At 42.9% G+C, this 16,138-nt stretch overlaps 1 protein-coding gene across 1 annotated transcript in view; it reads right to left on the bottom strand.

Annotated features, from left to right (window-relative positions):
• LOC140195277 (synaptotagmin-6-like) overlaps positions 1-16,138 on the bottom strand; it is a 193,388-nt gene that overhangs the window by 16,144 nt on the left and 161,106 nt on the right. Inside the window, exon 4 of the mRNA XM_072253353.1 lies at positions 6,131-6,302. Within this exon, the coding sequence (XP_072109454.1) occupies positions 6,131-6,302 (172 nt within the window). The remainder of the gene's footprint in view (positions 1-6,130; positions 6,303-16,138) is intronic.

Below are 16,138 nucleotides of genomic sequence, written 5' to 3' on the forward strand. Positions count from 1 at the left end.
ATCTCACACCAAGAAGAGAATGCCTACCATATCTGACACTAAGTGCGTGATTAGTTTCCCATGGTGGAAAGGCAATGTTTCAAACCCAGGACCTGTGTTGTGTTCTGAGAGCAGCACTGAGATAAACAGTGATGTTCCATGTAGACATTAACAACAGCACCAGGGTGAGGAAGGTGGTTCTGCTGAAGATTTATGAGGAACTTGGGCAAAATTGAAAAACAGAATGATAAAGATGATGATGGCTGGAGTATTACTTGAGCCATGCACAAATTGGGAAAGGGTGACTAGGACTGGACAGGAACATATGCAGCTCAAAGCTTGATATGGGAGGAAAAGGTTCTGGCACTGGAAATAGAGAAGGAGAGAGCTTTCCCATAGGGATGGGCTTCACATGAACCGTGCTGGGACAAGCATCCTGGTGAACTGCATAACTTGGACAGTACGCAAGGCTTTAACTTAACTAGGAGGAGAGGCGGTTCCCTACAGAATGTTTAACCAATGCTTAGTGCAAAGTTAGTGGCACAGGAGAGCGAGGAAGATATTGACATAGGCCAGTGCAGAGGTGTAAATGAAAATTTGAAAAACGAAGCAAATCCAGAGTTGTAAATAACTAAAAAATCAAAGTCCTATACCTTTTGATATTTTGAATACACATAGTATTAAAACAAGATAAATGAGCAGACAGCACAGACAGTCTCATGATTGTGATGTCATAGCTAATACAGAAATGAGTTTGCGAGGTAACTAGGACTAGGCTATCATGATTGGGAATTTTTGCTATCCACCATTTTAGATTTGGTCTTTAGTAAGAGGGAAGATTAATAAGAGATGATGTGGTTAAAGATCCTCTGAAGTGGTCAGCACAGTAAGATTGGGATCCAGGAGCAGAAGACTAGAAAGCTCAAAAGAAGGGAGAAGAGGAATTTTGAGAGAAAACTAGCATGTGGTATAGAAACAAACAGTAAAACTTTCTCTTTGGTCTTACAGCACAAAAATAGGCCTGTTGACTACTTGATTTCATACTGATTCTCAAGTATCCATCAACACTAATTCTATAAAAATGATTCGAGGGATGAGGGACTTCACTTACATGGTAAGACTGGGAAAACTGGGGTTATTCTCCTTGGGAACAAAGCATTCCAACGGTATTTAAAATTATGAAGGGTCCAGGCCAGGGGATCCTTACCATTAACTGAGCGGTCTGTGGGCCCTTGATAGGGAACCCCTGGTCTAGACAATCAAAATAGAAAGTAACTAACTGTTCCCATTGGTGGAAGGGCCAGGAACTTGAGGTCATAGAATGAAAGTGCTTGCCAGAAGAATGACAAGTGACATGAAGTAAAACCTTCCCACACTGTGTCTAGAATGCAATGTGTTTGGATGATGTAGTGGAGTTAAATTCAATCATGCTGCTCAAAATGGAATGGGATACATTCTTGGAAGGCGAGAAAGTGCAAGGCCATGAGGAGACCTCAAAGGAGAGTGATTAGCCATATTGTTTGAACAAAAGCCAGTACAAATCCTATGAGGGGAATATCCTCCTTCTGTGCTCTAACCTTTCTGTGATTTATGACTCACTGTGCAGACAGATACTGCTCCAACACTGCCTGTGTGCTTATTGGATCTTCCTTTAGCAGAACCACAGTAAAATCACCTGCAATAGATTGTCCACGGAACGTTGTTGCAATGTGATGACCTCATGGTGATTTGCAGCTCAACAGCTCTCAGATAAACCTCCTCAGCCCCATCTCCTACACCCTACAGAAAGGTACAGTGTGTGTTGTGGCATCTCCATTTAAACTTTTACACACAGTGGCCACTTTATTAGGTACATCTGTACACCAGCTCGTTAATACAAATATCTAATCAGCCAGTCATGTGACAGCAACTCAATGCATAAGAGCATGCAGACATGGTCAGGAGGCTCAGTTGTTGTTCAGACCACACATCAGAGTGGGAAGAAATGTGATCTCAGTGACTTTGACCGTGGAATTGATTGTTGGTGTCAGAAAGGGTGGTTTGAGAATTTCAGAAATAGAAGATTTCCTGGGAATTTCACACACACCGGTCACTGAAGTTTACAGAGAATGGTGTGAAAAACAGAAAACATCCAGTGAGTGGCAGTTCTATGGGTGAAAGCCCTGTGTTAATGAGAGAGGTCAGAGAAGAATGGTCAGATTGTTTCAAGCTGAGTGGAAGAGGACAGTAACTCAAATAAGATGGTCTCCGAGTACATGTAATGAATTAAAGGTTCATCTAATTAATTGAATTGATTAATTTTATTTCTTAATCTCATTAAGTAGAATAGGTATCAGTTATAGATTTCAATTTTCAAATGTTATCTTTGACAAGATATTAAGGGCTGAACAAGATAGACCTTTAATCCTCCTCACCAAATTCCATGATTCTTGACTTCAAATCTGCTTACGACCCACCTATTCGCAATGTGAGCTTGATCTGGGCTTTGTGTCCTACTCCGAGTGTGCAACATTTAGAAAGTAGGGGAGGTGAAGAATGGGAGGAGGTGGAGTGAGGGCCAGCAATATCTGGAAGACTAGCTGATGCACTGGTAATTGTCGCAGCTTGTTAGTGCATTAGTTATAAATGTGGAACAATGTAAAGTGTGAACATTCAAGCAAGATTAATTGCATTTACGGTGACTTATGCGCTAAAACAATAACTCAAATTAAGGGTTATACTACTGCTCCCTAGTACACCAGCAGAATAAAAGCTTATATATGAAATCATTCAGCCTCTTATCCAGAGAATTGCTGCTGACTTGTGGCTGCTTTGAGGTGGAATTGGATGGAAAACCCTAAAAAACATAGTGGATTTGGCTTAGTTCATCAGGGGTAAAGCCTTTCCTCCCCTCTGAGCACATCTACATGTGATGCTGTTGCAGGAAAGCAGATCCATCATCAGGGACCCCAACCACCCAGGACATGCTTTCTTCTCACTGCTACCATCAGGAAGAAAGTACCGGAGCTTCAGGACTCACACCACCAAGTTCAGGAATAGTTATTATGCCTCAGGCATCATGCTTTTGAGCCAATGGGAATGACTTCACTCAATATCCCTTGCCCCATCATTGAAAGGATTGGACGACTGCTTGTCTACATCGTCAGCCACGGATGTCCCCAGACCGTGATCCCTACTGCCAACCTTGACGGCTTCAAAAACCCTGGCCACCTTCGAAGGTTGTGCAACCTCCAACTCCAACTCAATCCTGGACCTTGCTCTGACAGCACCTCCAGGCCTGAACTTTACTTGCTGCCACTGAACCCCGTCTCCCCTTCCCCCATCACCATTCTGCAATCCTGTGTCTCTCAGGTCCTTCCAGCAGCTTTTGGGTCCTCCATTTTCCCGGAACACCCCAACCCACCCCTCTGCCCCACTTTCTCTGAACACCCCAATCCATCCCTCTCCTCTGACTGTCAACCCCCTTCCCCTCTTCGATTCTCTCAACCATGCTGGGTCTTCACCATCCTCTCCAACCTTCCCCTGTATGAGGCAGAACGTTCGGTCCTCAGTAAGATCCTCATCTTTGTCCCGCTGCCCCCCACCTCAATGAGTTTCACGCCTGCCACTTTCCTCTGACTGCCTGACTCTCCTCTCTGCACCGATGAATCCTCCTCCCACCTTCAACCCTTCTCCTCTTCTTGGACATCCCACCCTGGTCTTCTGTCTGCTCTGGACCTTTTCATTGCCAACAGCTGACGAGACATCAAGTGTCTTGATTTTGCCACTCTTCTCTCCAATTCTATCCTCACTCCTTCCAAACACACTGTGTAACTGTGCACTTGTAATGCTACTATGTGCTACTGTAACACTGTAACTTCCTTTGGGATCAATAAAGTCTCTACCTATCTCTGCACGAATCCTAACCTCACCATCAACCCCGCAGATTAAGGAGGGTGCTGTAGTAGTCTGGCAGACTAACTCTCAGACACCTCCTCTTACTTAACTCTCCAACAAGACCCCGCTAAGGAGAACCAGGTAATTGTCACCCACATCATCTGGGAATCTCCAATTCACTGACACCAACTGCATAGTTTCCTTACCCTCTACCTCCTACCCAAGGTCCACAAACCTGCCTGCCCAGGTAGACCCATTGTTTCTGCTTGATCCTGCCATACTAAACATATCTGCATACCTCGGCCCTGTTTTAACATCCCAGTGGTTCAGTCTCTTCCTACCTTTATCCATGACACTTCACTCTCTCTGGATCTTTTCAATGATTTTAAGTTCCTTAGCACCGATTATCTCGTTTTCACCATGAATGTCCAGACTCTATACACCTCTGTCCCCCAACAGCTCTTTGCTACTTTCTAGACAACAGATATCCTGTTCCCTTCTACCACCACTCTTCTCCATCAGGCAGAGCTGGTCCTCACTCTCAATAATTTCTCCTTTGGCTCCTCCCACTTTCTTCAAACCCAAGGTGTAGCCATCGGCACTTGCATGGGTCCCAGCTATGCCTGCCTTTTTGTTGGCTACGTTAGTATCACTCCCTAACTTTTTCTTGCACCCGTTCTGAGCTCGTCGACTTCATCAACTTTGCCTCCAACTTCCACCCTGCCCTCATGTTTACCTGGCCCATTTCCAACACATCCCTCCCCTTTCTGGATCTCTCTGTCTCTATCTCTGGAGACAGTTTATAAACTGATATCTTCTATAAACCTACTGACTCTCACAGCTATGTGGACAGTACCTTTTCCCACCCTGTTACTTGTAAAAACACTATCCCCTTCTCTCAGTTCCTCTGTCTCCACCCCATCTGCTCTCAGGATGAGGCTTTTCATTCCAGAACTAGTGAGATGTCCTCCTTCTTCAAAGAAAAGGGGTTCTCTTTCTCCATCATCAATGCTGCTCTCAACTGCATCTCTTCCATTTTGTGCATGTCTGCCCTCACCCCATCCTCCTGTCACCCTACCAGGAATAGGGTTCCTCTTGTCCTCATTTACCACCCTACTAGCCTCCACGTCTAGTACGTAATTCTCCAAAACTTCCACAATCTCCAAAGGGATCCCACCAAGCACATCTTTCCCTTCCCCGCCCCCATTTTCTGTGGGGATCACTCCCTAATCAAGTCCCTTGTCCATTCGTCCCTCCCCACTGATCTCCCTCCTGGTATTTATCCTTGCAAGCGGACAAGTGCTACACATGCCCCTACACCTCCTCCCTCACTACCATTCAGGGCCCCAAACAGCCCTTCCAGATGAGGCAACGTTTCACCTGTGAGTCTGTTGGGGCCATCTACTATATCCAGTGCTCCTGGTGTGGTCATCTGTATACCAGTGAGATCGATGTAGATTGGGAGAACATTTTACCGAGCAACTATTGACAGAAAAAAATGGGATCTCCTAGTGGCCACTTAATTCAATTCAATTTGCCATTCCCATTCTGACATGTTAGTTCATGGCCTCCTCTACTGTCAAGATGAGGCCACACTCAGGTTGGAGAATCAAAACCTTAGTAGCCTCCAACCTGACAACATGAACATCAAATTCTCGAACTTCCGGTAATTGCCCCCTTTTCCTTCACCAGTCCCCATTCCCATTTCCTTCTCTCACTTCATCTCCTTACCTGCCCACCACCTCCCTCTGATGCTCCTCCCCCTTCCCTTTCTTCTATGGTCTTCTATCCTCTCCAATCAGATCCTCCCTTCTCCAGCCCTTTATCTCATTCACCAGTCACCTTCCCAGCTCCCTACTTCACCCCTTCCCCTTTTCCGGTTTCACCTATCACCTACCACCTTGTACTTCTTCCTCCCCTTCCCCCACCTTCTTTTTTTTCTAGTCCTGATGAAGGTTCTCTGCCCAAACGTTGACTGTTTACTCTTTTCCATAGATGCAGCCTGGCCTGCAGAGTTCCTCCAGCATTTTCTGTGTGCTGCTTGAAATGTTCTCACAACCAATGGACTGATTCTCAAGGACTCTTCATTTTATGTTCTCAAAATTTATTGCTTATTTGTTTATTATTATTATTTCCTTCTTTTTGTATTTGCATAGTTTGTTGCCCTTTGCAGTGAATGCATAAGTTGGTGTGGTCTTTCATTGATTCTGTTATGGTTGTTATTCTATTTATTTTGAACTTTGATCTTGTGCAGACATTGAATTCCATTACTTACCGGTCATAGTCCATGACTGAGATGAGAAGGCTGACCTGGTCCATGTTCTCAGGAGGAATGTCGAAGATAATTGCCTCATTGTAAGTAGGATTTAATGTGTTTTTCTTTATGGTTGTTTTCTTCTTTTTTAGTCGTCGTCCTTCACATAGCAAAGAAACCTTAACATATGGATCTAGAAAAGAAAGCAAAGGCTTGATTCTGAGTTTGCATTATGGACGGAGGGAGCAGGCTTGTAAAGATTCCAAACAAAATTGTGGATTCTTCCCACAGATAATTTATTTTTAATTCAATATTAACATTACCACTCTTGTTCTTTCAACAGAGACATTTTATCCAAAATGCTGGTGAGACAGCAAATTGCATCCTCCGTGTTAAGAGAAAAATCAGATACAGTTTGTTGTTTCTTAGGTTTCTGGTCAATCTAATTACCCAGTAGAAATGAAAAAGAATGTGCTGAACTCTATACCCATCGGTAGGCAAAGCTGTGCACTGGGAACTTTGCAATACTGGGTAAGAAAAGCAATTTGGTACATATGGTCCTCAGTAATGAAGTTTGTAAGCATCAGCTCATGACATGGAACACAACAGATCACCAGGGAATGAAACTATGAGTAGGAATTTCAGTGATGGAGAAACAGAGGTTGGAACAAGGGCAGGGAATGTTCCTTAGTTATGCATTTCCATGGCATTCTATACTGTACAGTCTATCTACTTGGTCCTTTCTGGGTGCCTTTTGTTGACTGAATTAGTTTGAGACAACTTTAGGCAATAGAAAATGAAAACTCTTTACTACTTTACTAAACTGGAGAACGTTCAATTCTGTGTCTGCTTGTAAGAGAAAGATAACATTTTTTTCCCATTGCTCTTCTTAGTGGTACTTCCCAGGGAATATAGATTGGAACTGCTTTGCATATTCAGTAATTTTGATGAGGAGTCTCATGCAGTGACTTGTAGTGAATAAATACCTGCTATATAGGTCTAGCTGTGAAATTTTCCACTGGCAATGTACATTTAGAAAAATTACATTATTAAAACCGATCAGGATAGCTCAGAGGAAGGAGGTTTGATGGTATGCCCTTCATGTCCCAGAGGCAAAGAGGATTACAACACAGAAGCAGGCCCTTTGTGGAATGGCTATGCGTCGTCCCATCAGCCCACACTTGGACCATAGCCCTCCATACTCCCCCCATCCATGTTCTCATCCAAACCGCTCTTAAATGTTGCAATCGTACTTGCATCCATGACTTCAGCTGGCAGCTCATTCCACACTCTCACTATCCTCTGAGTGAAGAAATCCCACCTCAAGTTCCTCTTAAATATTTCACCTTTCAACCTTAACCTATGACTCTAGTTCTAGACTCACCCAACCTCAGTGGAAAAAGCAAGCTCATAGTTACCCTGTCTATACCTCTCAAAATTTTGTATACCCCTATCAAATTTCCCCTTATTCTCCTATGCTCCAGGGAATAAACATAGAAACATAGAACAACAAAGAAACATAGAAAACCTACAGCATAATACAGGCCCTTTGGCCCACAATGCTGTGCCGAACATGTACTTACTTAGAGATTACCTAAGGTTACCGATAGCCCTCTATTTTTCTAAGCTCCACCACCATTGCTGGCAGCCCATTACACGCACTCACCAGTCTCTGTGTAAAAAAAACTTACCCTCTGTGTTAAAAAAGTCCTAACCTATTCAACCATTCCCTATAACTCAGGTTCTCAAGACTTCACAACATCCTTGTAAATTTTCTCTGTACTCTTTCAATCTTATTGATATTGTAGGTGACCAGAACTACACACAATACAGCTAATTTGACCTCTCGAATGTCTTATACAACTTTAACAACCCAACTCCAACCAGAGGACTGCCTGAGTGTGAGGGGGTGGATGGGTGGGTTGGTAGAAAAGAGGCTTGTTTTGCTGTTGTTTAGTTCTGTCATTGTTGTTTTTCCTTGTGTTATTCTGTGTTGTGCCGTTGTGTTAATCACTGGGAGTATTGCTATGTTGCTGCTGGAATGTGTGGCGACATTTGCAGATGACCCCAGTCCACATCTTTGGGTGTGCTGGTTGTTAATGCAGACGACACATTTCACTGTATGTTTTGATGTATATGTGATAGTTAAATTGGAATCCGAATATGAATCTCTTGTACTTAGTTCTCTGATTTATGAAGGCCAATGTGCCAAAACTCTTCATGGCCTTATCTACCTATGACAGCACCATAGTTATTTATGTATTGAGATACAACACAGAATAGGTGCTTCCAGCCTTTGAGCCACACTGCCCAGCAACCCCTGATTTAACCCCAGACTGAACACAAGACAATTTGCAATGGCCAATTAATCTACCAACCGGTATGTGTTTGGACTGTGGGAAGAAAGCGGTGCATCAAGAGGAAACCAACGTGGTCACAGGGAGAACGTACAAACTCTTTACAGGCAGCGGCAGGAATTGAACTTAGGTCGCCTGTACTGTAAAGCACTGTGCTAACCACTAATCAAACTATGCTGCTCCCAAGTCACTACATGACCCACCCTGGTATGTCCTTCCAAAGTGCAACACCTCATAGTTTCCTGCATTAAATTCCATCAACTCATTTTTCCAGCTGGTACACATCCTGCTGCAAGACTTCCTGACATTCCATAATGCCCCCCCAATTTTGGTGTCATTCATAAATGTGCTGATCCAGTTACCATATTATCATTCAAATTATTAATATAGATGACAAACAACAATGGATTCAGCACCGATCCCTGCGGCATAGCAGTCACAGAGAGGCAACCATCTACTACCACACGCTGCCTTTTCCCACAAAGCCAATGCTGAATCCAATTTACTACTTCATCCTGAATGCCAAGTGGCTGAATCATCTTTACCAGCCTCGCTGTGTGGGACTTTGTCAAAGGCCTTGCTAGGGTTCATGCTGGTTATGATGAGCATTATTGTTATGGGGACCAAGATACAGAGAAAAACTTTTGCTTTAATGCCACCCAGCCAGACCATGCTGTACAGATGTAGAGGGATTCATCCATCTGAAAAGGAACAAGTTACTGAGAACACTGAGAATTACAGAGCTGTACAGGCTCTTTCCCCCACAATATAATATCGACATTAAAACCGACTCTAAGATTAATCTAACCTTTCCCTCCTACGTTGCTCTCCATTTCTCTATCATCCACATGCCTATTGAAGAGTCTCTGAAATGTCCCTGTGTCTGTCTCTACCATCACCCCAGCAGTGTATTCCACACACTGATCACTCTCTGTGTAAAAAAAAACTCACCTGTGACATTCCTCCTATAATTTCTACAAATCACCTTAAAATTATGCCTGCAAACACGAAGAAATCTGCAGATGCTGGAATTTCAAGCAACACACATAAAAATTGCTGGTAAAATTATGCCTCCCTGTTTTAGCTATTTCCACCTTGGGGAAAAAGAAAACGTCTCTGGCTATCCACTCGATGTATACCTCTTATCATCCTGTGCCCCTCTGCTAAGTCACCTCTCATCCACCTTCGTTCCAAAGAGAAAAGCTCTAGCTTACTCAACCTGTCCTCATAAGGCATGCTCTCTCGTCCAGGCAGCATCCTGGTAAATCTTCTCTGCTCCCTCTCTAAAGCTTCCACATCCTTTTTATGATGAGATGACCAGAAGTGAACACAATATTTCAGGTGTGGTCTAACCAGGGTTTTGTAGAGCGACAACATTACCGTGCTATAGAGCATTAACACTGCGGCTCTTGGACATGGTCCCCTGCCTAACGAAGTCCAACACTCCATACGAGCCCTATCTTATCAACCTCATCAGCTTGCCAGAAAAGTGGTGCCTCCATTGGTCCACAGCTCTATTGCTGCTGTACTTTCAACTACCAAAATGATGGAGCGTGAATTAGATGAATGCTGCTTTTCTTGATGAGAACATAGCTGCATAACATTTGGACAGCAGGGAATATCAAGGCCTACCTGAAGCTATTCGTAGGCAGTCTGGAAATAGGCAAATGATAAGCCTGGTTGTTTTGGGGAAGAGGCCAATTCAAGTGTTGTATATCATTATGGGAGCTCCTCATATAGAACTCATATTTCCTTCCAACATAGAACAGTCTATTTGCCCAGTGAATCTACACTGCCACTCAGAGCAATCCCATTAATCCTATTCTCCTATCCCGTCATTAACTCTCCCATAATTCTTCTACAGCCAAACACATTGGGGTACATTACAGCGATCAATTAAAGTTCAAAGTTCAAAGTAAACTTATTGGCAAAGTTCTGTACATATATCTCTCCATATACAACACAGAGATTAATTTTCTTGTGGGCATACTCAATAAATTCATAATAGAAAATAACCATAGTAGAATCAATGAAAGACTGCACCAACTTGGGCCTTCAATCGGTGTGCAAAAGACAACAAGCTGTGCAAACATAAGGACATAAGAAATTAGGAGCAGAAGTAGGCCCCTCAAGCCTGATTGTGGCTGACCTGCCCTTGGATCTTCTCTTCTTCTGGACTCATTCCCCTACCAACCAACACATCCATGGCAGGTAGGAGGAAACCAAAGTACCCAGTGAAACATACGCAGCATCAAGGAACACCCCATACAATCCATAGCGGAGAGCACAATTGATCCCATGCCACTGGAGAATGAGGCAGCAGTACTCCCTACTGCACCAGTGTGTCGTTCCCAGCTGCAATTTTATAAATATGTGACTGGTCTCTGGTCTTATTATCCTGGAGACTGTGCCCGGTTCTGCTCCAAAGGATTTCAAACGTGTAGGGTCAGGAGAAGAGGCCAAGATCAATTTGAACAGGCTTTGTATCTGAGGCTCAAGAATAAAAAGCAAATTATTTTTATTGCTAAATAATAATAAATAAATAAATAAATTATTGTCACATGTATTGATATATTCAAACACTGAAGGAATTCTGAAAAATAGTACATTGGATTATTATTGTCACATGTACCAAACCTGGATACTGTTTATACAGATTATTTCATCACATCAGTGCATTGAGTCAGTACAAGCTAAAACTACAGGAGAATGCAGAATGAAGTGTTACAGTTACACAGAGAGTGCAGTGCAGGCAAACAGTAAGATGAAAGGTCATAACGAGAAAGACTGCACAGTCAGGAATCCATCTTATTAATAAAAAAAAGGTTAGTGGTGTTATCGATCGTGTAGATGATTGTTGAAAATTGCAGAGAGACATTGATAGGATGCAGAAGTGGGCTGAGAAGTGGCAGATGGAGTTCAACCCGGAGAAGTGTGAGGTGGTACACTTTGGAAGGACAAGCTCCAAGGCAGAGTACAAAGTAAATGGCAGGATACTTGGTAGTGTGGAGGAGCAGAGAGATCTGGAGGTACATGTCCACAGATCCCTGAAAGTTGCCTCACAGGTGGATAGGGTAGTTAAGAAAGCTTATGGGGTGTTAGCTTTCATAAGTCGAGGGATAGAGTCGCGATGTAATGATGCAGCTCTATAAAATTCTGGTTAGGCCACACTTGAAGTACTGTGTCCAGTTCTGGTCACCTCACTATGGGAAGGATGTGGAAGCATTGGAAAGGGTACAGAGAAGATTTACCAGGATGCTGCCTGGTTTAGAAAGTATGCATTATGATCAGAGATTAAGGGAGCTAGGGCTTTACTCTTTGGAGAGAAGGAGGATGAGAGGAGACATGATAGAGGTGTGCAAGATAATAAGAGGAATAGATAGAGTGGATAGCCAGCGTCTCTTCCCCAGGGCACCACTGCTCAATACAAGAGGACATGGCTTTAAGGTAAGGGGTGGGAAGTTCAAGGGGGATATTACAGGAAGGTTTTTTACTCAGAGAGTGGTTGGTGCGTGGAATGCACTGCCTGAGTCGGTGGTGGAGGCAGATACACTAGTGAAGTTTAAGAGACTACTAGACAGGTATATGGAGGAATTTAAGGTTGGGGGAGCTATATGGGAGGCAGGGTTTGAGGGTCGGCACAACATTGTGGGCCGAAGGGCCCGTAATATGCTGTACAATTCTATGTTCTATGTTCTATGTTCACCTTATTGTACTGGGGAACCATTCCGTAGTCTTTTAACAGCGACTTCAAAGCTGTTTTTGAGCCTGGTCATAGGTTCTTTCAGGGTTTTGTATCTTCTGTGCAATGGGAGGGGATGAAGAGAGAACATCCAGGGTGGGTAGGGTCTCTGATTATGCTCTGCTTTACCAAGGCAGAGAGAAGTCTGGACAGGGCCCAACGAGAGGAGGCTGTTTTTCTGTGACAGGCTGAGAGCTGTGTCCACAACTCTCTGTGGTTATTGCAGTCACAGACAGAGCAGTTGCCACACCAAGCCGAAAGCATTGAGATAAGATGCTTTCTCCGGTGCATCAATAACAATCGGTGAGCATCAAAGAGCACATGACAAATTTTTTTTAGCTCGGTGACGAAGTCGAGGTGCTGGTGCCTTTTCTTGGCCAAGGCTTCAATGTGATTGGACCAGGAGAGCTATTGTTGATGTTCACTCCTAGGAACTTGAAGCTGTCAACCTCAACACAGTTGTGCAAACAGGATCATGTGCACTGTCCCCTTCCTGACGTCAATGAACACCTCCTTGGTTTTGTGGACACTAACTCATCGTTACTTGAGATGTGACCCACCATGATGGTATCATCTGCAAACTTGTAGATGGAATGGGAGCAGACTCTGTCATTGCAACTGTGAGTATAGAAGGAGTAGAGTAGGGGGATGAGGATGCACTCTTGTGGGGCTCAGGTATTGAGGATAATTGTGGCAGAAGCGTTGCTATCTATCACTACTCATTGAGGTGTGGGGTCCCAGGACTATGAGTCTGGATATGAATTTGTTTGCATTGTAGTGTTAAAAGTGAAACTAGAGGACAAAAAGTAATAGTTTAATGTATATTCGACCAGAAATGGTTTAAGATCAGGGAGATAGCATCTACTGTAGATCTATTTTGCTGGCAATGGACATTTACAAAATGGAGAAGATAACAGCATCTGTTAATCACAAGTTGGAACAATTTGATTCATACTGGGAAAAATGGTTCAACTATATAACACCTCATAGGCCTGATTTTATTCTCACAAATCAATAAATATTTTGTTAAAGAAAAAAATCACTCCCTACTTGTACATAGTTTTCTCCTTTTGTTTGTTCTTTCTTTCCTCTCTTTTCTATACCTCAGATAAATATTATGTGGAGATTTGTGGCAAATATGATTATATGATATATATGTACAGTATCTGAAATACATTTTATGGAAAAGTTTGTTTAATGATGAACTTCAATAAAATATAAATTACAAAACAAAATCAAATTGCAGAATAAAAAAAAGAAATGCAGTTGACTGAGGTTGTCTGGGAGGCTGGAGTTAATGTGTGCCATGACTAGCCTCTTAAAGAACTTCATGAAGGTGGACGTCAGAACCAACAGGCAGAAGTCATGCAGGCACGTTATCATGATTTGCCTAGGCACTGGGATGATAGTAGTCATCTTACAGCAGATGGGAACCTCAGATTGAAATAGACAGAGGTTAAAATTGTTTGCAAGTACCCCCAGCAACTGATCCGCACATGATTTAAGTGCACGGCTAGGAACACAATCCAATCCAGATGATTACCATGGGTTCACTTTCCGAAAGACTCATCTTATGTCTGCAATGATGATTGTGGGTTCATTTGCATTGGAGGCTGTCGGAGTGGGCGGTGACATTCTGATCTCCTTCTGTTCAAAACATGTCTAGAAAGCATTACGATCATCAGGAAGGGGTGTGCCATTGTTGGGGAAGCTGCTTGACTTTGTGTTGTAGCCTGTTGCATCTGGTGGCTGGCTTGGTACTTGACTTTGAACTGGTATTGTCTACTGGCATCCCTGACAGCCTCATGGAGGTTGCATCTCATCTTCTTGTAAAGAATTGTCTATCTGATGTGACTAAAATGTAATTCCAACTCTCATCATGCAGCAGTATATTTAGGGGCTAATAGCTCTTTACAAACAATGTTTAATGTCAGTACAAACAATTCTCTGTTCATTAGCTCTAACCCACATACTAAATAGTCATTACTCATAAGTGCCCTTTCACTCGGTGTTGTTAATTTCCCCAGATGAAATTGCAACTTAATTTAATGTTTTGTAACAACATTAGAAATTACACTAGATGAGGCTGGCAATGTATGTGGAATTGTGGGTAATTTCTTTACTGTTATCTGCTGTCTACGCTACTAGGTCTTGTTGAGGCACAGCTGGAGAGGAAGAAATTTAGTCCATTTCTGGCACCCTTTCCTCATTTAATATGGTTTTAACATTAGTGAGCTATCTTTACAGAACTTTTAACCACACTTCCTTATATCTGTAACATGTCTCATCAATGCAATATAAATTAATTTAGATTTACGTATACTCTTCTCTTGCTATCAACAACATAGACAGTGGATCAAAATGGCCTCCTTTCATAAGAAATGAAGGAAATAGATAATTTGTATTTGCATTTATATAATACCAACTACCATGTTAGAATGTGGCCCGTGTTTTAGCCATGAGTATATGCTCATGCATGCGCTGAAGAAGAATATAGAACAAGGAACAGCGTGGACCGTTCAACCCACAAAGTGTGTCAGTAAATCTACTCCACAATCAACCAAGCTCCTCTCACCTACACAGCCTATATGTCACTAATTTTCTTTCATCCGTGTGTCTATCTAAGAGTCTTTTAACTGCCCTTATTGTATCAGATGGGTGGCGGGGTGAAGATACATCTCTACCAAAGGAAGTGTAAGATGCTCCTTCCCTCTGCTAGCCTGCAGGTCACTTAGGCAAGGTGTAGCACCTGCTTAGCCCCCCTGATCAGGGTCATGTAAAGCTGCGGAAGCAGGTGGTGGATGGTCATATGAGCAGCTGGTGCACATCACAAGCCCTGCTTATGTGACCACTGATACCAGGCAGACATTCTCTGAAGAGCATTGATAACGGCTGGGGTCACCTGTCTAGCAAATACACTCCCTAGAAGGTTGCAGTGGCAAACCACTACTGCAGAACATTTTGCCAAAAGCAGTCTTAGTGAAAGATTATGGTCACCCATGTCACATGACACAGTGCAGAACGATGATGATGATGATGGTTATTGTGTCAATCTCTGCTACCAAACCCTGGCAATATGTTCCAGGTACTCACCACTCTCTGTGTGTAAAACCTATCTCTGATACCTACTCTCACCTTAAATAGGCGTCTTCTGGTATTGTCCTTTGCTGCTCTGGGATAAAGGTGTTGGCTATCCGTTCTGTCCACATCTTTCATAATCCTTTTTTGCACCTCTAGTCAAGTCACCTCTCAACTTCTGTCATTCCAAAGAGTAAAAGCTCTAACTTGAATCATTCTAGTAACCTTCTGACTGCCACTGACGTATGCCTAACACCCAGGCATTACACTGTAAGTGGACCCATTTTTCACTATTTTCACGAGGCAACTTGTTACCATTCAGGCTTATGATGATGGAGCTTCTTGTGTGTGTGTGTCTTTGCGCATGTCAGTTTGTGTGTGTGTGAGTGTGTGCATATTGTGTCCAGGCCCTTTATTCTCTTTTATTGTGAAGTCTTTTTATCTCTCTCAGAATTATAAAAGGACTTGGTTCATTAATTATGAGAATATAGATTATAGTTTGTACCCATATAAAATATATAATTCTACAGAATGGCATGTTGAATGATGGAAGTGCCATAAAACCTTTAAAGTTTCCTAATTCTGATGGGAGAAGGGATTGTGGGACAGGGAGGTTGTGAGTGAGATCTGAGGACAGAAAACCCAGTTATCCAGTAGTGGTTTCATAGCTTCACTAACAGTTCAACTTCTTCCTCTGTTCAAGCCTGCATAATGAGGTATTTAAACCTTCATCTTTAAGCATCCTGTTCTCTTCAAGGGTGCTGAAAACAACTGAGAGAAACTGGAATACTTCAGTTTGGGAGAGGATTGTCCAAAAGATTCTGATTGCAATGTGTTGGAGGAACAGAACAG

This window comes from Mobula birostris, chromosome 3 (assembly GCF_030028105.1).
Source record: "Mobula birostris isolate sMobBir1 chromosome 3, sMobBir1.hap1, whole genome shotgun sequence".
Classification (NCBI taxonomy): domain Eukaryota; kingdom Metazoa; phylum Chordata; class Chondrichthyes; order Myliobatiformes; family Myliobatidae; genus Mobula; species Mobula birostris.